The sequence below is a fragment of the Cydia splendana genome, chromosome Z (genome assembly GCF_910591565.1).
Source record: "Cydia splendana chromosome Z, ilCydSple1.2, whole genome shotgun sequence".
Taxonomy (NCBI): domain Eukaryota; kingdom Metazoa; phylum Arthropoda; class Insecta; order Lepidoptera; family Tortricidae; genus Cydia; species Cydia splendana.
In genome coordinates, this window is record NC_085987.1 from 9,590,719 (window position 1) to 9,616,005 (window position 25,287).

The 25,287-nt window shown below is 38.6% G+C and overlaps 1 protein-coding gene across 4 annotated transcripts in view; it reads left to right on the forward strand.

The window, feature by feature from the left end:
* The first annotated feature begins 249 nt into the window (after positions 1-249).
* Positions 250-25,287, forward strand: part of LOC134804234 (uncharacterized) — a 39,460-nt gene continuing 14,422 nt past the window's right edge. For 3 of the 4 annotated variants that reach the window (XM_063777206.1, XM_063777204.1, XM_063777205.1), the window contains exons 1-2: positions 250-298; positions 17,951-18,095. In XM_063777206.1, the coding sequence (XP_063633276.1) occupies positions 265-298; positions 17,951-18,095 (179 nt within the window). In that variant the 5' untranslated portion in view covers positions 250-264. Of the gene's footprint in view, positions 299-8,665; positions 9,028-17,950; positions 18,096-25,287 lie in introns of those variants that run through there. The other variant, XR_010146093.1, reaches the window with a different exon arrangement.

Consider the following 25,287-nt stretch of genomic DNA (forward strand, 5'->3'; position numbering starts at 1 on the left):
AAATATTTGTCGCTCCTTTTATAACAATCAAAAAATAGGAAAATGTCAAAAGAATGGGCGTGGCTTCGAATATGGTTAATATACAATATAGGTACCTACCGTGTAAAAATATTTTCCATAATGTCAATATCTAGGGAGGAAAGTAGGGACTACGTTTGTATGGTGAAGCGGACGTCCCGTTTCCTCTTAAACATTACAAAACTTATAAAACGACGTCAGGATTTGAGCTAGTGTTAATTGCCGCTTCAGAGTCCCCCGAGTACAATGAGTCGTGGAATCTGGCTGTTCATCCTGTGTGGTAAGTTTTTATACTTTCAAATATTAACCTTTTGGGAAAGATTAAAATGGTTTCTTTATTGGAACATACTGTATATCGCCGCTGGGCCCGCAACTATCTTATTGGTAGGCGCTTTAAAATTTAATTTTGAACTACATTAGTTACCACATACCTACATACATACATATACATATGTATTATACATATGTACCTACATAGGTACATATGTATAGAAACATATTTCTGATAATTTGTTAAGTTTTTATTATATTATATCAGTCGTATCTAACACTATTATAAATCCCCAAAATCGCAACTGACGGCTAGTTCAGATACCGTCCTACATTTTGTTATAACATTTTTTGTTATTAGTGTTATTACACCTGTAAAATGAGTATTTTCCCCGATAACGGGGTCGAAAAGTGACTAAATCTTAATTTCACTTTTTATTAATATAAATTAAATATTTGGAGATATCGGTATCATTGAACCTTACAGAGCTGGTCTTGGCCTCAAATTGTAGCAATTTAAGTCTTTAAGTAATAATACCGTATGGATTTTTTTAAAGAAAAAAGGGAGAGTTTAGGTATTAATATTGAGAATTGAGAATAGCAAACAAAAGTATGAAAATAACGCGATTTTTCGAGTGGTGCAAAATTAGCACAGTTCATTCGAAACTGCAACTCTGCATATCGGTACTAGTAGTGGTCTTAACAACTATTAAAAAATCAGAACTATCCGACGGGATGTCGTTGATCCCCTGGCGGTTGGGCCGCGCGCTGGTGTGGGACGCCACCTGCGCAGACACGCTGGCGGCGTCCTACATTTCAGCCACCAGTAAACAGGCCGGGGCGGCGGCTGACGTCCGAGAACGTTCCAAGGTTAATAAATATAGTTGTCTCGGCGCACACTACGAATTTGTAGCCTTCGGCGTCGAGACTCTAGGTCCGTGGGGTAGGGGGGCTCGGGGGCTCCACAAGGAGCTCAGCAAACGCCTAAGGCAGGCCACAGGTGACCCTCGCGCGGGCAGCTTTCTCGCGCAAAGATTGGCCATAGCAATCCAGCGCGGGAACGCTGCCTGCGTGATGGGCACCTTACCAAGGGCGCAAAGTTTTGATAAATATTTTTAGTTTTTAGCTTTAGTTTTTAGTTGTACTTAATTTTAGTTTTGTATTCATTTTATAACACTTATTTTACAATAAATGAGTTTTCCCCCCCAGAACTAGTTAGTTTGCGATTTTAATGTTCGATATGACTCCTAATATACCTTGTGGAATATGTCCATCAACAACAACTTCTTCATTTTGTGAAAACTCACATTAATAAAGAAATTGACGAAAATTTTACACTTTTTTTAGTGTTCCGTACCCAAAGGGGAAAAACGGGGCCCTATTACTAAGACTCCGCTGTCCGTCTGTCTGTCTGTCACCAGGCTTAACTCCTGATCCGTGATAGCTTAAAAAGACAGTTGAAATTTACACAGATAGTATTTTTGTTGCCGATATAACAACAAACACTAAAAAGAAAATAAAATAAAATGTGACGTTGTCTATGAAAAGGGACCTTATTGTCGATGGCACAATCTTACGCCATTATTAAAGATGCACCGATATAAATACAATGCCGCGCGACGCTGTGCGACGTAAGCGCCATCGACAATAAGGTCCCTTTTCATAGATAATGCCTCATATGTAGAACAAATTAGACTGTAACAGCAGCTACTTTTGAATGAAAGTTGTAGAGATATCTCTATTTAGAAAAGTATTCCAAGGGGCGTAGTTATTCTGGTTTTATAATAATAGGTCATGAATTTCGACATGTCAGATTTCGCGTCCACATCAAATCAACACTTGATTTTGATTCTATCAAGTGTTGAAATTCGATCAACTATGGATAATATCATTTGTACCCAAACTCATTAATCACTACACCTTATAAAATAAAACAAGGTCACCCGCCGCGTCTGTCTGTTTGTGTGTTTGTATGTTCGCGATAAACTCAAAAACGAATGAACAGATTTTCATGCGGTTTTCACCTCAGAGAATATGTTTTCACCTATCAATAGAGTGATTCTTGAGGAATAGAAGGTGTAGGTATTTGTTAACCCGAGCGAAGCCCGGGCGGGTCGCTAGTTAAAAAAATAATTAAACCAAAATCAACTTTGATTTATTAAGTACTACCTACTACTAGCGATCCGCCCCGGCTTCGCACGGGTTCTCAAATTATAGAATAGAATAGAAGGAATTTATCTTATAAGGTCTTAAACTAATAACGCATAGACAGATATAGTGTAAATAACATTATTTGCGGTATTTGACGTCTGTCACTCACAACAGCAATACTACGTAATCATAATCATAATCATAATCATAATCATTTATTGCAGCCATGGTATTATTACAAGGTGTTCTTATTTAAGCCAGTACATACATGGACCCTACTAGGGCGTGGCAATATTTAAAACTATAACTAATCTAAGACTAAGTTGTAACAAACGTAGGATAAAGATAGAATATAACATATTCGGACAATACACATAATAATTATAACAGTTGAGCATCGTCTTTACTAGTATTTGGGCTAATTGTCCATGAACTCTTGTAGAGTATATGGACATTCAATTGTTAGGTAAGATTTTAGTTTGTTTACGAAGGTTGGGTAGTTGGTTATGTTCTTTATGTTCTGAGGTATACGGTTATATATTTTAATTGACATTGAGTAGGGGCCTCTGTTAAACATTTTCAGGTTGGCGGGGATAGCTTGGACTAGTTTGTTACGATGGCGTAGATTATGGATTGGCGGGTTGGGATTTTCAGGATTGTCAAATATTTTTTTATATTTTCGCACAAACTTGCAGGTCTCCAGTATGTATAGTGATGTGAGGGTGAGTATATTTAATTTTGAGAAGTATGGTCTGCAACTTACGTCGTTTCTTATGTTACAGATAACCCTTATACATCTTTTTTGCAGGAGAAATAAATTGTTGATATTTACACTATTGCCCCACAAAATTATTCCATACTGGAGCCAAGATTGGGCAAAAGCATGATATGCGCAGGTAGCGGTCTTTATGTTTGTATTTATAAGTATTTGTCTAAGGGCATAGGCAAATCTCGACAACTTAGTAGAAATTTTTTCAATATGGGCTTTCCAATTAACATTTTCATCGATATTAAATCCGAGGAGGGAGCAAGTGTTTGTAAGTTGTAGTTTGTCATTTCGGTAGGTATAATTAATTTCTAAGGCTAATCTCTGATGTGGTCTGAATTGAATTAGGTTAGTTTTTTGTAGGTTTATGTTAAGATTGTGATCTTGAAGCCAAGGTAGAATTGTGTTAAATATAGTGTTTAAGCTGGTTGTAGCTTCATTTGTGTTTGTACTAGGAAATATTATAGAAATGTCGTCCGCGTAAAGTAGAGATTTAATGTTTATTGAGTCTAGTATTTTTGGCAAGTCATTAACATAAATTAGAAATAAAATGCAACCTAACACGCTTCCCTGAGGAATTGAGCACGTCACGTTTAATGTGGATGATCGGACTTTGGATAAAGTTTTTGTGTCGTCGTCGTAAAATTCAACTTCTACTATTTGTTGGCGGTTATTAAGGTAGGACCTAAACCAATCGTTCGCTGTACCACGAACGCCTACGCCGTACAGTTTGTTTAGAAGAATATCATGCCGGACTCTATCATATGCCTTGCTCATGTCCAGGAGCAGGCCAAAGGCATATTTCTTGTCATCTATTAGTTTTAAAGCTTCTTGAATAAATGTGTATACTGTCAGTGTTGTAGACCTTTGTTTTCTAAAGCCGTATTGACGCTCATCAAAAATATTAAATTTGTTACAGAAAGAAGTAAGACGGTTAGCCATAATAGTTTCAAAGATCTTTGAAAATGTACTAAGTAAAGCAATGGGACGGTAATTTTGGCTATCAGAAAGGTCTCCTTTTTTATATATTGGTTTTATGAGTGAAATTTTCAAGCGCTCCGGGAAAATACCAGAGGAGAAAGACTGGTTTATAAGGACTGTGAGAGGAATAGTCATCTCTTCGGCACATGATTTTACAAGTGAAGGGGGAATTTCGTCAATCCCATAGCTTGTTTTATTTTTTAGTTGTTGGATACATTTAAACGTCTCGGAGGGATCTACAGGCGATAGGAAAAACGTGTTGCTGGTTGGGTCAATGACAGGTCGGCCGCGCGGTATATTATTTGTATTTGTAAAACCTACGGAAGCAAAAAATGTATTAAAAGTATTGGTCACTAGCTGTGGATCGTATGTTATGCTATCATTTATGCTTAGGCTCATATTATCATATTTTTTTGGTTTTGTTTTATTTGTCTGTTCAGCAACAATTTGCCACACTGTTTTTACCTTATTTTTGGATTTGTTTATTTTATTAATGTTGTTTATTTTTTTTGAGATATATACAGATCGTTTCAGGATTTTATCATAGGTTTTAAAGTGCTGTTTTAAGATTGGGTCATCAATTTGTGTCATTAATATTTTTAAATGGCGTTTGTGTTCAGATGAAGCTTTTATACCGCGGGTTAACCATTGCCTTTTTGGTTTGGGTTTCGGTTTAAAATGAATTTTTGGGATGCATTGGTCAAGCAGGTTTATAATTTTATTATGAAATTGGTCAAAATTTTCATTTATTGTGTTATGTGATTTAATTATGCATGTGTAATCTGTGTTTTGTAGTTCTATTTTGAATTTAGATATGTTTCTTTCAGTGTAAAGACGGGTCTTATAAGAGTATTGATTTCGTCGTCCTTTTGTCTTATCCGATATGGTTTGTGAAGTTACTAAGACTCCTCTATGGTCTGAAAAGCCAAGCTCAACGACATCAATCCTCATGTTATTTACGTCAAAGTTCGTGAAAAAAACATCGATACATGTTTTCGAATTCGGCGATATTCTTGTCGGTTCTTTTACGTATTGGTGAAAATTTGCATTTCTGAAGGTAAAATGTTTTGCACATCGAAATCACAAAGGAAAACAACTGCACTGCGAACGTTTACGTTCTACGTCTTTTTTTTTTAATTTAGGGTTGGCCGGACACCACCGTTATGAATCGGTAGTCGTCTAAGTAAATCGATATGAATTTTTCATTTTTCTTTTAATAAAAATAAGGAAAAGGTGGATAATTAACTGTAAATATGGATATATTTATCGTCACTTAACAGACAACAAATTTGACACAGAAATAACATAAATAAACTTTAAAATAGATCCCCAAGTTTCAATTTTGACAATGGGTGCGACCTACTCGGTCGGTGTATTAAATACACCGACCGACCGGTAGCTTGCGGGAAACCCATATAATTCTAGCTTTATTTAAATCTCAAATAACATTATACGTCACAATTCGATACCTCAGTCTACGTGCCATCCAATCGTAATCGCTTGCTGTGACAATCGATTTGCGTTAGTTACATCTCTATAATACGTCAGTCATAATGTGTCAAATACCGCAAATAATGTTATTTACACTTATAGTCCCCATACGGCTAACCTGCCAAAAGTGAAGCCGAAACACGATCGATGTGTGCGTGGGAGGCTCGTGTTTTACGCTCACACACACACATATACAAAAACGTGTTGCCAGTATATACCCAACTAGCAAATCTATGTGCTATAAAAGTTGAGAGCACGTTTTTATTTTCGCTTTTTGGTGCTATAAACGGTGTAAAAACAGTCGAGTAAAAGTCCTGTAAGCGTTTACTCAACGCGAAAAGGCGCACTTATACAGACTAAAAGTGTTATAAAAATCGAGTAAGCGCTGTATAAGAAGCAAATCGATGCTGTAAGAGTTGAGTAAAAGTGGATAAAAGCACTTCTAGTGTTTTAATAGCAACGATAGTGCTTTTACTCGACTATTTGTTCTATAAACATTAGCAATTTACTATTACTCAGTCAAAGTGTTCTATAAAAGCAGCCGCACTGCTTTTTCTCAGCAAAAATGTTTCGTAAAGGTAGCCGGATTGCTTTTACTCGGCATTTTAAATGTGTAAGAGTGCAGTAAATGCTTTTATTCAACTAATATGTGCTAAAAACGATCTCAGGTAAGCGATTATATTTCAATTATTTGATTAAGTTTGAGGCCTAATCGTCTTCACGTGTCTAATAAAACAAAAAGGTACTTAAGTATTTTTTACTGCTGTCATCCATGAAATTTATTTTTACCGTGATTGTGTACATAAGTTTTTACTGTCTGTAAGTACACGTAATACAGTAAAACCCAGCGCGAAAAATACTTTATTGATAAAACCAAAGGCACTGGTTCATATATATTCATGGGCCGCCGATTTTCTTAAATTTCAATAAAAAAATATTAATAAAAATAAGTAAAAATTTGCTTACACGATCTAGTTTCTGTTATATCTCATTAATTCGACTATAAGTCGAGTAACTGCGTTTACTGCTACACTTATAGCACATGATGTCGCCATGTTTATGGATTTATAGTCCGATGGCCGACTGCATGAAACCCTACCTGATAAAAAAATTGAAAAATCCTACTCTGTAGGGGTAGCTGACTTTTAGCAGCTTCAACTGCTCTTGGTCGCCGTGGCTTGACTTGGCAAATTTTGCGCAAATGGCAAAAAAGTGGTACAAATATTCATAAAAAAAAACAAAAGTGGTCAGCTACATCCTGTGTTGGCAGGTTCCTGTGTCCGACCGAATTTGTGGTACCAAGTGAGCTACAATTTACCTCATCGAAAAATAGAATGTCACTTGTATGGTAGGATAGCTGCCATTGACTTTTTTTTTAATGCGGACGGACTGAAAACGCTGTCAGGCTAAGGTGAGGCCGACCAAGACATATGTCAACAAATTTAATGCAGGTATTACAATCAGTTGTTTTGATTCTATTCGATGAGGTAAATTGTTGCTGTCACGTGGTACCACAAATTCGGTCGGACACAAGAACCTGCCAACACAGGATGTAGCTGACCAGTTTTGTTTTGCTGTCCTCAAAGGCAGCTATCCTACCATGCAAGTTTCATTCTATTATACGATGGGGTTTTTTTTTATGATTTTTTGTGCCACTATTTTGCCATTAGCGCAAAATTTTCCAAATTAAGCCGCGGCCGACCAAGAACAGTTGATGCTACTAAAAGTCAGCTACCCCTACAGAGTAGGATTTTCTATTTTTTTATCAGGTAGGGTTTCATGCAGTTGGCCACCGGACTATATTGAAACGACAACATGGCTGACTTGTGCTGTTAATGTAGTTCAAAACTCTTTAAAAGTACTCTAAGCTGAATACATTTTGAATAAAACCTGTAAATACACTTCAGCTCCTATAACAGCGGTTTGAGCCCCATTACCCGAATTATGATATAAACGCGCTGTTACAGCAGCATTGTTGCCGAATGGTTATTGGATTGCTTTTAATAGGCTTTTATAACAACAGACAAGAGAGTTGAGTAACGGTTGTATTAAAGCGCCTTATTCAGACAATTAGCTATTCTATAGCTGTTATATGATTTTAATAGAACAATTATGCTGAATAAAAGTGATTTAGTAGCGCTAACTCAGCATTTATTAAAAGGTGGAATAAAAGTGCTAAAAGATAGTGCTATAAACGTTTATACGACATGATTATAGCACTAATTAGCGAAAATTGCTAAATAGTCGAGTTAACCGCTATTATACGATATATTGGTGTTTCAACAACCGTAACTCGGCTGTTATACGGTTAGGCTGAGTAAATCAATTCTTATACGACTATTTTGCTAGTTGGGTAGATATTTCCCTCAAAATGGGGGATTTAACAACATCCTTAACACTTGGTTATTAATAATTTGTGTGTAGATTTAATAGCAAAAGCTTTTTATGTTTATTTAAGGAATTTTGCATTTCCCGCCTTTGTGAAATAAGGTTTAAATAAAAAAATTGATAAGTACATTTTTTTATTTATAATGTAACATAGCGCCAGCTAGTGGTTTTGGTGGAACTTCGTTGTTTCTGTTATTTCTGTTAGTGTTAATTTCTTTTTAGAAATATTGAACATGATTTAATTTAATTATATAGTTTAATTACAAATAGAAATAATTGTATTTCACCTTTTTTTCTTGATATTGTGTCGTTGGGTAATTAAACCTATATGTTTTAAAAGATAGCACAATATGACTGGCAACGTGGAGTTCGTGTTGTATGGAGCACGAAATTTGAAATGGAAGGAAAATAGAATGAGAAGAAAAGACGGCATGGATTTGTGTCAGAACATATATTGATCGTTACAAAAATTAAAATATATTAATATAAGGAAATCCATTGTCGCTGTATATAGTTCCGGAGATACTTATTTTGGTTACTGGGTAAGTAATTCTCGCAATGTTGTGTTTTCACGGCAAACCGGCTAAATCCAAACTCGGTAAAGACTAAGTTATTTATTCTTTCCACGGTTTAATATGTCGTGGCAAATGTTGCTTTCCTTTGCCATGTTGCTGAAGAAAGAGGTGCGTGCCCTTGAGCGTGGCAAGCTGATGTAAGAGACGGGTCTTCTCAAGATCGGGACGCCTTCATGGTCATTGTCACGAGTTCCGACCCAAATGCTATTTCTTGACCGCTGCAGACTTTTCTGTAAGTGTTATGATTCGGTTCAGTGTTTAGGTGTCTCTCAGCAGTTGTGCACAAAGCTAAATCTCATGATATTTGTTATATTTTTTTAGATCGTTTATCTCGTTCGTCTGGCGGAATGCAGAGGAGTTAACTTGGAGGAACGTCTGTGGCAGCAGGTATGTGTTGGCCCTTAGGTAGTAGTTAGGGAGGCGAGGTAGCTAAATGGCGTAATTCAACGGCGCCGTCGAGACCTATCAAAATCGAAAGATAAAATAATTTCGAAAAGAAAAGCTCGTATGGCAAAAACCATTTTAGCGGTGGGTTTGGCGTGTACGGTTTTTCAAAAATGTTAAAAAAAACAGTTACTTGGGCATTCTCGAGCGCGTGAGATATTCATACTACGTATGCCCCGAGTGCCTCTGATAACAACGGTATACTAATCTGCCGGTTTGCGTGGTGGGGGTAGGCATATAAAGTAGTCAAAAATGCAAAAAAAAAAAATTTACTCGAGCGCGTCAGATTTTCATAGGGGAGGTTTATCTCGGTATCCTGAAAGCATATTTTTTTAATCTGACAAAAATGTTTGGTGGGTTCTCTTAATCTGACCGAAAAAGGTTTTTTGGTTTCTTTTTTTTCTTTCTTTCTCCTTGATAAAACGGGGAACTTACGGTACGTCCAAAAAACAATTTGAGGATCAACAGGCTATTGAATAATATACATACATGAAACTGTACATGTTAATAATACTTTTGTATACAGATACGCGTAACTTTTTCCGAGTCCACGAAAATTGTCGAGAAGCTTTAGAAAAAAAAAATTTGAGATATAATAAAAGTCACATAATTTAATCATCGTTATTTCATATCAATTTTTTTAACACCCTCAGTTTTCGAGATATACTCAAAAAACCGGGAGTTTGAGTTTTTATGATGCTTCAAGTCAAAAAGTTTTAACTTTGGACAAAAATGTAAAGAGACCTTTTTTGTGTAAAATAAAATTACCTTTTTTGTATATTTAAACTTTTTTTTTGTAAAATGTATCGTTCGCGACTTATATGCCGCAACGCGTTCTTAGGAAGACGAAATGGCTCCTCCACACTTCCGGTCATGCGGAAACCGGCAGATTTTGTATTTTTAGTAAGTTTTAGATTATATTCTTCAAAATAAAAAATAAAAAAATCGCGCTCGAGAATGCCGGATTAACGTTTTTTTTTTACAAGTTCGCGACCCTATAACTCGGCGGCGTCAAGGACTTATCGTCAGATTAGTTAAATTTAGTCTTTAAACACTAAAATCAACCCCCAATATCTTAATCTGAGGCGCTCGAGTATTTCAGACTATCCATTTTTTTTTACTAATCTGATCGTCTATCCTAGGCGCGCGTCACTACATATAGAGCTAAATACTTTACAAGGTTATTCTATTAGGTCTAAGGTATCTCTCATATCTTAAACTGCCACGCTCGAGTATTGCCGAAAATTCCCCTATTCGCCTCCCTAACTATTAGTAAGCTCATAGTTTACTTGAAGTTCATGTTTTGTTTTGTCATAGATCGGTAACCTTTTGCTTTTGTCACATTTATAATGAATAACTTTAATATCATAACCAAGGTTTACTGTGATCTAATGGACAGTGTTACTTGCCAATTTAATGCTCAGGTGTAACTTTACGTGTTATAATTATCGGAATCATATTTAACTAAACAACTAGTTTGTTAGTGGTTTATCCTAAGTGTAAGAATACAGATATTAATGAACCAACAGCTCTACCGTTAGCAGTCTGAGCTAGAAGATGTAATTTTAGGGTATGTGGGAGTTTTGAGAGAAGAAATAAAACAGCTATCAAGTGGACTCTTGTGTTTTCTTTCCTTTATTACATCCCTAGGTATTATGTAACCAGCCGGGTACATTTTCACAGGTTTACAGGTTACAATAATGTGCATAAAATTACTACATAATTTGAAATAAAATAATGAAATATTTAAAAATATGTAATTTTTATATAATTATACAAGGAACTTCAATTAAGCGTATTCATTTTAGAATGTAAACGTCATGTCCCATTTTGAGGAAAAAATATTTACTACACACACATTTATAAGAAATGGCGGCTGGCGAAACATTGGATTTTTGTAGTTACGATTACGTAAAAATATCACATTAAACTCTATACTTACGCGTGAAATGTAATGTAAGTCGGTTTGTTTTTATGATATGATGCGTTGTGACACCCATTCAATGCACAAACAACCATTTTTCCTGTGTTTTTGATTTTTAGTGAGAGTCAGGATGGCGGGTGTACCCAAATAAAAATAAACAAAAAGCATACCATATTTTAGTACCTAATTTGTACTATTTGGTACCAGCAACCCTGGAGCCAGTCGGTTTATCTGCGGCGGATGGCAAAAGGCCCGACGGCTGCTCGCTCGTACCCTGGTTCCTGGGACGGCCCCTGGCGTGGGATGTAACATGTGTTGATACGCTGGCCCCATCCCACGTCCTGGGCTCTGCCAGGAGGCCGGGGACGGCAGCAGACGACGCCCAAATTACCAAGTGTCGCAAATACGCATTCTTGAAACCGAATTATGTATTTGCGGCACTTGCAATTGAAACTCTCGGTCCCTGGTCGTCAGACACCAAAAAACTAGTAAAAGAAATTTCTACCAAACTAGTCTGGGTGTCTGGCGTCCTACGAGCTGCCCCTTTTTTTGCTCAAAAACTCAGCCTCACTGTGCAAAGGGGGAACGCGGCCAGCGTCCTGGGAACAATGCCACAGGCTAATTTAGGGCTAGATCTATGATTTATATATTTTGTATCTGTTTCAAATAAAATTTGGTACCTCCTTTAAAAAAATTAGTACCTCACGGTATTTAAAGTTATTACCAAAAAACATAACACCCGCCATTCTGACAGTCAGAATGGCGGGTGTATTTTATTACGCAATGATCCCGCGATTATTGATAAATTCTATAAAAGCCAAATTTTAGTACCTTGTTAGTACTTTCATATTCAATTATAAATTGAGCCATTTTATTTGTGGTTTCCGAGTTTTACTCATTTTACACTTTACATTGCTATTACAATTTTGCAGGCGCTTCGATTTTTCACAGTATCGATTTCGTTTTTAAGAAAAAACGCTACGCTACAACTATTGTTATTACGCCAGGATTTAGTACCTTTTACGTTTAATTTGTTACCCTTTCACGTTTAATCTGTTAAGTTCAATTAACTATGAAAATTACGTCTTACAAATGGCAAGGCGCGATGTCAAAGAATTCTTCCTATGAAAAAATTCCGCGTACCGTGTTATAGGTACACCTACTCTTAAGTATATGGTGAATTGGTGATTAATCAAATAAAACCCGCAAATTATGTCTGTTTGTCGGTATATTAGTGTGATGAATATACTTCTTTGTAGGATCCCGTTGATTTTGCTAAGAATACATACGATTGAAATACATACCTTTTACAAGCAATATAATTTCATTTAACTATTACATGATGTTTTTCTATCGACTTGGTACAGTTTTTCTTCTGAGAGGGTCGCTGTGTCTGAGTATGAATATGGCACGGAAAGCGACCCCACAGGGAATATTACGCAAAACTCTGCGTAGGGGGCGTCACTAGCACCATCACAGGGCCTAACGCGAAACACGAACATCAAAAGTTCGGTTTCTGCTTCTCTATCACTCTTGCATATTCGATCGATAGAGAGGCAGATAACGAAGTTTCGATTTTCGCGTTTCGCGGTTAAGCCACTTGTACACAAACCGCCTTGATGTATCAATGTCTAGCCTAGTTCGGACTACATTAGTCGAGTGGCGAGTGGTGAGTATTACGTGTCTAAACACCAACAATTTAGTCGAGTAGATTAGTCAGTAAATTAATCGAGTGGATCCATTTTGTTCTATTTTTTCTGGCGAGTGAGCCTCCCCGTGGCCTCACCACACCACTCTTACTAGGCATTTCCGTCATAGTTTTTAGGGTTCCGTAAAACGGGACCCTATTACTAAGACTCCGCTGTCCGTCCGTCCGTCCGTCCGTCTGTCACTAGGCTGTATCTCATGAACCGTGATAGCTAGGCAGTTGAAATTTTCACAGATGATGTATTTCTGTTGCCGCTATAACAACAAATACTAAAAAGTACGGAATCCTCGGTGGGCGAGTCCGACTCGCACTTGTCCGGTTTTTTATAAGTTCACTTTGGCCGGTCATAACTATATGATGATATTTACTTTTTAATAAACCTTATCACTGTAATAGATTAAGCATTTATTTAACTATATACAGGTACTCATAATAAACTCCTAGTACTGCTGGTTATTTAAATATGATTTTTTAGGGTTCCGTACCCAAAGGGTAAAACGGGACCCTATTACTAAGACTCCGCTGTCCGTCCGTCCGTCTGTCACCAGGCTGTATCTCACGAACCGTGATAGCTAGACAGTTGAAATTTTCACAGATGATGTATTTCTGTTGCCACTATAACAACAAATACTAAAAACAGAATAAAATAAAGATTTAAGTGGGGCTCCCATACAACAAACGTGATTTTTGACCGAAGTTAAGCAACGTCGGGCGGGGTCAGTACTTGGATAGGTGACCGTTTTTATAGATAATGGTACGGAACCCTTCGTGTGCGAGTCCGACTCGCACTTGGCCGGTTTTTTTAAAGAAATGTCAGTTGACGGAATTTCCCTAGGGTTTGGGGCATTTCCGTCAACCAACGATTTTTCTTGTATCGTGACGTATTACAAACATGTAGGTACGTCAAGTGAACATAAATACCACTATACCCTTAATCGAAACTAAACCTTAGTGAACTCAATTTAAGGTTAAATTTAGATTTTATTCCCAAATATATTTTTGGGACAAAACCGTCCTATTTTTAAATTGAACATTTAAAAAAAGTTTAAAAATAATATCTATTTTATAATTTTAAATAATACAGCACCGATATCTTAGGTTGATCTACGAAATCTACCACGAATTTATATGAGAAATTTGACAATTCAGTAAAAATCTCGCATCACCGCAATCAAATAAAAAAAGTTTGGCAATATATGAAATAGGGAAATTCCGGCACATGACGATTTTTCCCGTTTCTTAATTGACGGACTTGTCCACTCGATAATTTTGTAAACACAAATTTTAACCATCCATAGTTTCCCATGCACCAAGAGATTATCATGTAAAATGGATAAAAAGACCGATAAACATGCATATCGAACAATAATAAACATACTAAGGGCTGATTTAGACTGCGCGCGAACTCGCATGCGATTTTAGTTACATTGCGGACTGTTGGTTACGTCCAATACAACCGACCGATCAAAAACCACAGTGTAATGAAACTCGCATGCGAATTCTCGCATCGTCTAAATAAACCATTATTAAGGCCTAACTTACATCGTCTCATACCAACTTCACATAACCGAGCAGCACACTTAGCTCGATATCAAGTACGGAGCGCACCTGAACTTTAATAGCGTTTTTTTTTTTCATTTACTGGTGACTGAGCGCTGTTTCTGACTACTGTTGTGATCTGTTTTTGACTACTGTTATTAAATATGCTCTCTGCTTTATCGATCAAATCAGCAAGTGCTAGGCGTCACAAACTCGGTTTCACCGAAATCGAAGAAACCGGAAAAACCGGGTTTACAGTCAATTGCAAAAACCGGGTTTTCACTTTGATAAAACCGGCTTTTTCGAGTTTTTCGCTTTTACAGTTTTATATACATAGTTTAATTATTTTGAAGAGCCAATTCAAAAAAATATACTTAGGCACTAATTGTATACATAAAGGAACAGCTTTTTAGTCTCCAACGTTATATCTATTTGCCCAGTTTTGCAGATAGGCTGCTTAGGTGCTCCTTGAAGTCAATCCAGGATATTTCGGAGATATTTAGGAAGGAAGCTGTGTCGGACAAGATTGCCCCTGAATTTTACTCTCAGCTCCTTGTTGGCTAGTTTGTTGCACTGGTGAAAGCACGACACCGCGGTCTTGGAAGTGCTTGGAAGTCATATTTTCAGACCTATGACAACTAATACTAGGCGGTGTTGTGAGTGTGGAAAATCCACTAGCACGTACAGCTCGGTGGCAACTGGGGTACCGTCTATTGCTCTTGTTGTGAAGACTAGGTCCGGGTTGTGGGCACTTCTCCAACGAGCTGATTTGAACGTTCCTTTGCCTTTGTTAGAAACGACTAAAACAGTATTGTTCCTATCTGCCCAGTTCATGATCGCCTCCTCGTTGGCGTCAAATTTCCTATACCCCCGGCTGGTATGGTAGCTATTCAAGTCTCAAATGTAAAGAGGTGGGGTGGGTGTTCCAAGTATGGAAGGGGTGGAGTAGGCCAGCAGCTACGTGGAGACATATATATGTTACATATCCGCGTTTCGCCGATTTGAATAATCGTGGTGGCGATGTTGTTGCCATCGATGTTATTTGAAATAACGTTGACCAGGGCAGTAAAAAAAAACCGGCCGTATTTGGAACTTCCTATATTGTTTATTGTATAATGGCGCTACCAAATCAAATCCCGGTATTTAACTCGTTTAGCGTGTTGGGCATCATCAGCGGTGTGTGTTTCCAGAAGGAGGACTATGTCAACACCCCGTTATCATATAGAGTCTGTGCGGAAAGAGAAGAGTCGTGGATTCTATAGGGCCCAAAACATTCCACGACTATTCTCTTTCCGCACAGACTCTAATATTTTGCTCAGGCATTCCGTTTTAGAATTGCTGACTTAGTTAAAAACTTTATTGATGAATTTGGATTGATTTATTGATGGTCTTGGTGTAGATAAAGTAGGTACCTAAATAGAAATATCGTTGAAGAAATAGAACTATTGAAACGGATTATATCGCGTATATTGAATTCATCCCGACGTTTCGAACCCTTTACACCGTTCGTGGCCAACGCTGTAAAGTGTAAAGGGTTAGAAACGTCGGGATGAATTCAATATACATGAGTAATTATCGCGGTAATTATCGTTGAAGACTTAATATTAAAGCATTGATCCTTAAAATACTTGCTTATTTTACAAATTATACGTAAAATCGAAATCACCGAAAAAACCGTAAAAGCCGGTTTTGCAGTTTCACAAAAAACGAAAAACCGGTTTTCTAAAATATGCACGGTTTTGTGGCCCCTAGCAAGTGCATACTGTTGTTAGAATAGCCGCAAATGTTGTTGGACGAATTTACTCCTCTGACGGATTTGGCCACACTGACCTTAATAGTTTTTGTTTTACACATTTTTCCTTCAAAAGTATTTTTTTTTTCACTGTGAAAAAGAAATGTTTTGTAATGTTCAATTCGAGCGCTTTCAAATGATATCCCACTCGACCTAGTAACTAGACTTGTAATTTTTGCCCCCTCTTTATATTGGGCGTTTTCCATAATTATTAAAAATCATAAATAAATAATCATTGCAAATTTCAAATCGATAGCTTCAGTAGTTCTCGAGATAGCGATATTTAGCGATGTGACAGACGGACGGACAGACGGACAGAATCGCACCATGAGGGTTCCTTTTGTACCTTTTTGGTACGGAACCCTAAAAAGGACATCAACGGGATCCCACAAAGAAGTCATATACCGACAAACAGACATAATTTGCGGGTTTTATTTCATTAATCACCATAATATACTTAAGAGTAGGTATTAGGTACAGTCGCCATCAAACATATCGGAGCAGCCAAGGCGCTCACAAATATCTAAACACGCCTCTATTGTCAAGGGGTTAGAGTGCGTGTTCAGATATTGTGAACACCTCGGCCGCTCCGATATATCTGATGGCGACTGTACACAATTACAAGCACAATGAAGAGCAGAATTTTTTCATAGGAAGAATTCTTTGACATGGCGCCTGGCCATTTGTAAGACTTAATTTTCATAGTTAATTGAACTTAACAGATTAAACGTGAAAGGGTAACAAATTAAACGTAAAAGGTACTAAATCCTGGCGTAATAACAATAGTTGTAGCGTAGCGTTTTTTCTTAAAAACGAAATCGATACTGTGAAAAATCGAAGCGCCTGCAACATTGTAATAGCAATGTAAAGTGTAAAATGAGTAAAACTCGGAAACCACAAATAAAAGGGCTCAATTTATAATTGAATATGAAAGTACTAAAAAGGTACTAAAATTTGGCTTTTATAGAATTTACTGGCTGTCTGACTGTCAGAATGGCGGGTGTAATGTTTTTTGGTAATAACTTTAAATACCGTGAGGTACTAATTTTTTTAAAGGAGGTGCCAAATAGTACAAATTAGGTACTAAAATATGGTATGCTTTTTGTTTATTTTTATTTGGGTACACCCGCCATCCTGACTCTCACGATTTTTAAACGGGAGGTGTACACAAACCGACGTGACCTTGAGTACTGCCAGGGCCGATCGAATACGGTGACACGAGTGCGACGTGACGTCGCACTTGAAATGGCTTCACTAGGGATGTACGAACACTCGATCTATGCCTTATAAATCTATGTATAAGGTGTAGTGATGTGGTTTATAATGGCTCTGAGCTCGGGGTGGTTGGGTTTGGTTGTCCCCTAACTGTGGATTGCTAATGTCAAATTTTGGCATTGTACCTACGTATTCGAAAACTCACAATTTTTCCCACATGATGTGACATCACATCAACGGAAAATCAACACGATAGGTCAAACGTCGCTTGTCGAATACCCCTCGATTTGTTTAGATGTGGTTTAGATACGATGACGTTTCTGGTTTTCGCATCATCTGTCATCCAGGTACATTATTTATGTACTTTTCTTTTGGCGTTTGTCAATGTACAGCCTGACAAAAAAGAGTAGAAATTAAAAAGTGGCAACACTGTAGTGTCATCCCTTTCAAATCAATTTATATAAGAGAACCGGACGACACTACAGTGTTGCCACTTTTTAATTTCTACTCTTTTTTGCCAGGCTGTAGGATTGTCATCTTGCCTTAGGCTCTGTTATTATTACAATCAGCATACGAGTACGCTGCTATGGTGGCATAGGTATAGGTACTTTTGACGCATTGTTTCATTCGCTACTATTAGTGCTGGCGGTACAATACATGTACTTGTACCATATATTGTTGTTTGCAGTGGCGGGGCGGACATCGGGACAATCCATGTTTACTAGCAAACACGATTATAAATCGATGACGGAATTTTTTGAGGTTCGCCATCGCGGCAATATTGAATTGCCGCCATGCGTAAAGGACTTACTGAACTGCTGGGAAGTCGTGAAGTGAGCCAACTTTCTATCCTTCACACGTTATAACGGTTTGGGTCATACACACTTTAATGTGGGGTATGGTTAACTCGTCCGCGTCTTTCCTGTAGACATAGTTAGCAAAGTTTAGGAAATCTAAAGTAAATTTTTATTCTACACCCTTAAGTAGGTACAGACGGATACATTTTTTCAGTACCTACTTGAGATTCAAATAAGAATAAGTTTTTGCCAAAAATATCATTTTTGGTACAAGCTTTTATCGCTGACTGTACTTTTTTACCACGGGTAACTAATAATCATCAAGACAATTCGCGAAACCCCAAACACGATTAGGTTGTGTCGTTTCATCACAGAGTTCCTATTATGGCCACCTCCTGTCTCCATCATCAGGTCAGCACGATGGTACAGTCGACGTCAAAGATATGTTTACACTTTTTACCTTATTACAAAGGAGTAAGGTGCAAAAGTGTAAACATATTTTTGACGTCGACTGTACAATAATATTGTATTGTCACCCTGCTTATAGTAGAAGAGCTGGCCGCAAATTTTCTAACCGACTTGATACCACGATGAAATGCACAATGGTTTCCCATAAAAGTGATGCTAAGTCCGAATTTGATAGTCTGCCACGGCGGAACTTGCCGAAAGTACGAAAAAGAAGGCCACTTCCGGTGCGAAAAAGGGGGCTGATTTAACCCATCTGATACCGAAATAATAGTTATGGCAGCAGTTAGAAATTTACATGTAGACACAGAAAAGCGAAGTCTGACAGTATTTTTTATGCCGGAAGTGCTTGGCAGATGCTCTCAAAGGTGGCCACCGGGACCCCTAATTTAACCCATCTGATACCACCATGAAACCAATTCCAGTCGGTAGGTATGAACCCTTATGTCAGGAATATATAAGTCTGCCAAGGCTTTTCCTGCCGAAACACCTTGGCAGACGAGATTATGTGCGCAATGTCACCATCGGTTACCCTACACTAACCCATCTGATACCACCAACAAACCAATTCCAGTCGGTAGGTATGAACCCCCCTTTTAGGAATATATAAGTCTGCCAAGATTTTTCCTGCCGAAACACCTTAGCAGACGAGATTATAAGCAAGATGACCATCGGTTACCGTACACTAACCCATCTGATACCACGATGAAACCAATTCCAGTCGGTAGGTACGAACCCTCAATTCAGGAATATATAAGTCTGCCAGGGCTTTTCCTGCCGAAACACCTTGGCAGACGAGATTATGTTAGCAAGGTGTACATCAGTTACCCTATATCAACCCATCTGATACCACCATGAAACCAATTCCAGTCGGGAGGTATGAACCCCCATTTCAGGAATATATAAGTCTGCCAGGGCTTTTCCTGCCGAAACACCTTGGCAAACGAGATTATAAGCAAGATGACCATCAGTTACCGTACACTAACCCATCTGATACCACCATGAAACCAATTCCAGTCGGTAGGTATGCATCCTCATTTCAGGAATATATAAGTGTGCCAAGGCTTTTCCTGCCGAAACACCTTGGCAGACGAGATTATGTTAGCAAGGTGTACATCAGTTACCCCACATTTACCCATCTGATACCTTGTTTGACAAGTCCAGTCTGCCAAGGCCTTGGCAGACTTATATATTCCTGAAATGCGGGTTCATACCTACCGACTGGAATTGTTTTCATGGTGGTATCAGATAGGTTAATGTAGGGTAACTGATGTACATCTTGCTAACTTAATCTCGTCTGCCAAGGTGTTTCGGCAGGAAAGGCCTTGGCAGACTTATATATTCCTGAAATGAGAGTAAATACCTACCGACTGGAATTTGTTTCATGGTGGAATCAGATGGGTTAGTGTACGGTAACCGATGTTCATCTTGCTTATAATCTCGTCTGAAAAGGTGTTTCGGCAGGAAAAGCCTTGGCAGACTTATATATTCCTGAAATGGGGGTTCATACCTACCGACTGGAATTGGTTTCATGGTGGTATCAGATGGGTTGATGTAGGGTAACTGATGTACACCTTGGTAACATAATCTCGTCTGCCAAGGTGTTTCAGCAGGAAAAGCCCTGGCAGACTTATATATTCCTGAAATGAGGGTTCATACCTACCGACTGGAATTGGTTTCATCGTGGTATCAGATGGGTTAGTGTACGGTAACCGATGGTCATCTTGCTTATAATCTCGTCTGCCGAGGTGTTTCGACAGGAAAAACCTTGGCAGACTTATATATTCCTAAAATGGGGGTTCATACCTACCGACTGGAATTGGTTTCATGGTGGTATCAGATGGGTTAGTGTAGGGTAACCGATGGTGACTGTGCTCACATAATCTCGTCTGCCAAGGTGTTTCGGCAGGAAAAGCCTTGGCAGACTTATATATTCCTGACATGAGGGTTCATACCTACCGACTGGAAATGATTTCATGGTGGTATCAGATGGGTTAAATTAGGGGTCCCGGTGGCCACCTTTGAGAGCGTCTGCCAAGCACTTCCGGCATAAAAAATACTGGCAGACTTCGCTTTTCTGTGTCTACATGTAAATTTCTAACTGCTGCCATAACTATTAATTCGGTATCAGATGGGTTAAATCAGCCCCCTTTTTTCGCACCGGAAGTGGCCTTCTTTTTCGTACTTTCGGCAAGTTCCGCCGTGGCAGACTATCGAATACGGACTTAGCATCACTTTTATGGGAAACCATTGTGCATTTCATCGTGGTATCAAGTCGGTTAAAAAATTTGCGGCCGACTCTTCTACTATTAAGGGGCCCACTGATTTCCTGTTAGCCGGACGATATTATCCGGAGCTGTCAAATTTTTGTTTAAATTTAATTTTTTGTTTAATTTGCGTTTAACTGACAGGCCGGCTGATCGTCCAGCTAACTGATAGTCTGTGAGCCCCTTTACATGTGAATGCAAATTTTCAGGGCAATCAGAAATCGGGAACACTAACTAACAAACCAACTAACTACCTATACTAACAAGGCACGTCAAATAAAAGCTTAGTATAAACAGTATACAATAATATGTGCCTATGTCGTTAAATTTATAATATTGTCCACAGAAGTGTCCTTTATGTAAAATGTGTTTGACCGTTAATAGTGGGGTAGTAACCAGTATCCTTACCACACGTTTGACACTGACATATTCAATAGCGACTGCGTAAACTAACTCACAATGCATGTACTGACATTAGTGCAAGCGAGATGCATCGCGTTTGGCCTACTGTCCACGGAAGCGTAGCTGCCGGCCTAGCCAAGGTTACAATCGCTATCGCTTCGACAACGAAAAGCTTTGTCTCTCTATCACTCTTGCATATTAGTGTGACAGTGACAGTTGCGTTTCGATCGCTATGGAGCGTAAGCGATTGGCATCTTGGCTACGCGGCCTGCATAGACGCGTATTCGTCATTGTACAGTCACCTGCAATAATATGTTACTCTTCGAAGGCCGCAAAAATATCGGACATGATCTTATTTGTAGAGCCATATGAGCGTGTCACATATTTTTGCGGCCTTCGAAGAGTAACATATTATTGCAGGTGACTGTACGCTTGGTGTACGCTTGCTTGCAGCCTACATACAAAACCGCACAACTCTGTCCACGGAGCGGCAACGTCGCGTCAGCCGCTCCGTGGACAGAGTAGGCCTTCGAGCAACACCGGCTTCCGACACATCGGAAGGGAGGAGCCCAAGCGATATCTCACCGTACAAATCTTTCTGCCATTTTTCGCGGGGGGAAAGGTGCACACAGTCGCACTTCTCACACACTTACATACAAAATCCAATCTGTAATGACGACACAAATACATAGAAAATGACACACGTCAAAGACAAATCTTGCAAATCTCGATCTCTTTTTGTGTACGGACGAGTGACAAGTGTCACAACACGCACACTAACACATTTTCGTTGAAGTATGTTATTGTATTCTGAGAGATGAGAAGTCGGATTTGTCGCTCGACCGATCCGCAATTTGTACTGAGCGAGCAAAATCGATAAATCCAACAATTACATGAGACTAAAATATAATAATTGTGTTTGAATGTAATTAAACGTATGATATGTTAAAAAAAATATTACATGTGAAATGTAACACTTTCTTTTTGTAAATTTGATGTCCCCGACCTCTTTTTATAACAATAAACCGAGCAAACAGGCATTTTTGTGCAGCAGTGTTCACGCGCGCGTCTGGACTTGGTCTAGTGAAAAATCCAAGTGCAACTAGTTTTATTACCCGCGCTAGATTAGATTGACGCGCTAATCTTGTAGCTCGGCAGAGGGGAAATAGTGCGAATGCCGGCTCCCTTCCGTGTTGCTCGAAGGAGTAGGCCTTTGAGTTGAGGCAGTCGCTAGCGTTTAAGGCCGCGTACGTACATGGTGAGGGTACAGGAAGACTAGATAAACCGCGCGTGCCTAATAGTGCTATCCAGGATTATAAATATATCCCTACTATAATATATCTAATCTAATATTTACCTTTAAACGAGCAATTCTTGTTTATTAACTTATATATATGTCGAATACCGACGGTCCTAAAGGCGGTGGGTGCGTGGGCTAGTATCTCGATGTATTACTTCACAGCTAAACCAGTACCGACCATTGCTACCAGTGCATGAAATAAACACTCGGACTCGTTAACCATACTAGTGCCTACTATATTTCAGTACTAAATGTTAAAACGAACTAATTGCTATTTTTACTTCAAAGGATTTAAAAATAAAAAGATCACATAAAACCGTTAAAATCTTTATTCATGTCAAACTATGCCGGCTACAACCCTACACCTCTGACCTGAAAAGATTTAGCCCTTTAAGGGACCGGCAACAAACTCAGAGGGACAAATCTTTTCAAAACAACACATAACAAATCCTTTCTTTATTTCACAAAAGTAAGCTTCTAATGAAACATAAGAAATCAAAATAACACTTGAAATAAAACACTTAGCTAAATGATTAAAGAACGCTGGATTCTATAAGCTATCAGAATAATCCTTCAGGTATAATATAAGCCTTCAGGAACGTAGCGAGTTAGGCACGAGGTTGGCTAACGAGCGTACGTCCGATCTCTAGCGCGGTCCGATCAAGAAGAACTACCAGCGGCGGAGCCACACTGCTCCCGCCTCCAGTCAAGTTGGCAAACCTGCTCGACCAGTCTACCAACATACCGACAAAAATGCCAACTCGTGCCTACGCTCACTCAAGAGAAATCTCTCGACGTTCCAAAGCCTTCTACCTGTCATCTTAGTTCAACAACACGCCAATAGATGGCGTTACTCTCTACGCAACTTTATTTCAACAATGCGCCAATAGACGGCGTTACTCTCTACGCAACTTTATTTATTACGTAACAACCAAATAATACGTAGCTCAACATTGCTAACCGATTTTATACAGGCGTCTAAAATAATGAACAATAACGCTGCAATACGTCTTTCTGGTGTCAGGCTCCGACATATATTTAATATCTGGGTAACCGAGCTTTGCTCGGAAAACATACAAAAACTCAAAAATGCGCAAGATAAAGGTCTCTGCCCACTACACCGTATCATACCATGACCCTAGTAGGAACGTACCGTGTCAGGCAAAAAAATATTATTTGTATTAAAAAGTATGAGACTATGCCCACTAGCCCGACACCAACCATACCCGTCGCGTGCCATGCACGGACCGTCAAAAATTGTCGGCGATGATATTTTGTCGGTGCCTAAACTAGGGTTGCCACCTTATTTTTGGTGGAATATAGTATTTTCCAGAATAAGGCATCAAAAATATAATATAAGATAAAATACTAAACATGAGTGTAATATACGTTTAATCGGAAATATAGTATTTTAGCGTACTATATATATTTCCTAAAGTATATAGTACAGAGAGCCAAAATATAGTACAATACTATATAATATAGTACGGTTGGCAACCCTAGCCGAAACGCTCCGTGCACGGCAAGCAACGTTGCCAGAACGGTTCGTGCAGGCGGCGAAACGGTGAGCATACGGTTTATAACCGCTTATGGTGACCGTTCTAAGCCCGTTTTAAACTCGTTGCCATATTTCTTGCTCGCTCTTTCCAGTCTTATAACTATTCGCTTGCTCTTTCTGACGAGTCTTGCTCTCGCGAATAAAATGCGGATACTAAGGGGATGAAACGCGGATGCTACGGGGATTGTAGGCGGATGCTATGGGGATGATACGCGGTTGCTAAGGGCACTAAACCCGTTATGTACGGATATGAAACAATGTGGACACGGTGTAGTGGGCATAGTAGTCCGTATCATGTTACATTCCGTGCCTGATACGTTCACAGCACGGTCATGGTAATACGGTGTAGTGGGCAGAGACCTTAAGAGTTAGTTATTATAATAACCCGAAAACCCCCATATAGCAAATTTCATCGAAATCGTTAGAGCCGTTTCCGAGATCCCCAAAATATATATAAATAAATAAATAAATAAGAATTGCTCGTTTAAAGGTATTAGATATCTGGGAGACCGAGCTTTGCTCAGAAAACATATAAAAACTCAAAAATGCGCGTTTTCCCTGAGATAACACCTAGCTAGATCGATATATCGCTCCCGAAAACCCCCATATAGCAAACTTCATCGAAATCGTTCTTAAAGAGCCGTTTCCGAGATCCCCAAAATATATATATAAATAAATAAACAAGAATTGCTCGTTTAAAGGTTAAGATTGGATAGATTAAGCATTAAGTAGGTATATTAAGTATGGATAGTATGGATACAAGAAGCCTACTTTTAATGCCTGTTGTAAGGCGGCTAACTACTGAACCGTACACTGAGCATGGCCCGATATGCTCTGGTAGCGGGCCGTAATTTCAGGTTTTAGGTTAGGTTTCGTTCATGTCCTCTCGGATATGGGTGAATATGGTATCGATGCATTCAGTGTAAGGACACAAATATATGAGATGACAAGCGCGAAAGTGGTGGGGGTAGTTGCTGTGGCGTCATAAAGTCTGCAGTACAAACTTTTTTTTTTGTCTCTTTTAAACATACCATGTGGGGTACCAAATGAAAGGGCTTTGTGACTAGATCACAAATATATACATAACATACTGTAACATTTTCAATACTTGGTCTAAAAAAATATTAGAAAACGTTCAAAAATTTCACAATCCACTGTTGACTTTCAAGTGCTCTAAATTGAAAATGGCTGAATGGATTAGTCTAAAATACATACCAAATGACTGTGAATATTCTC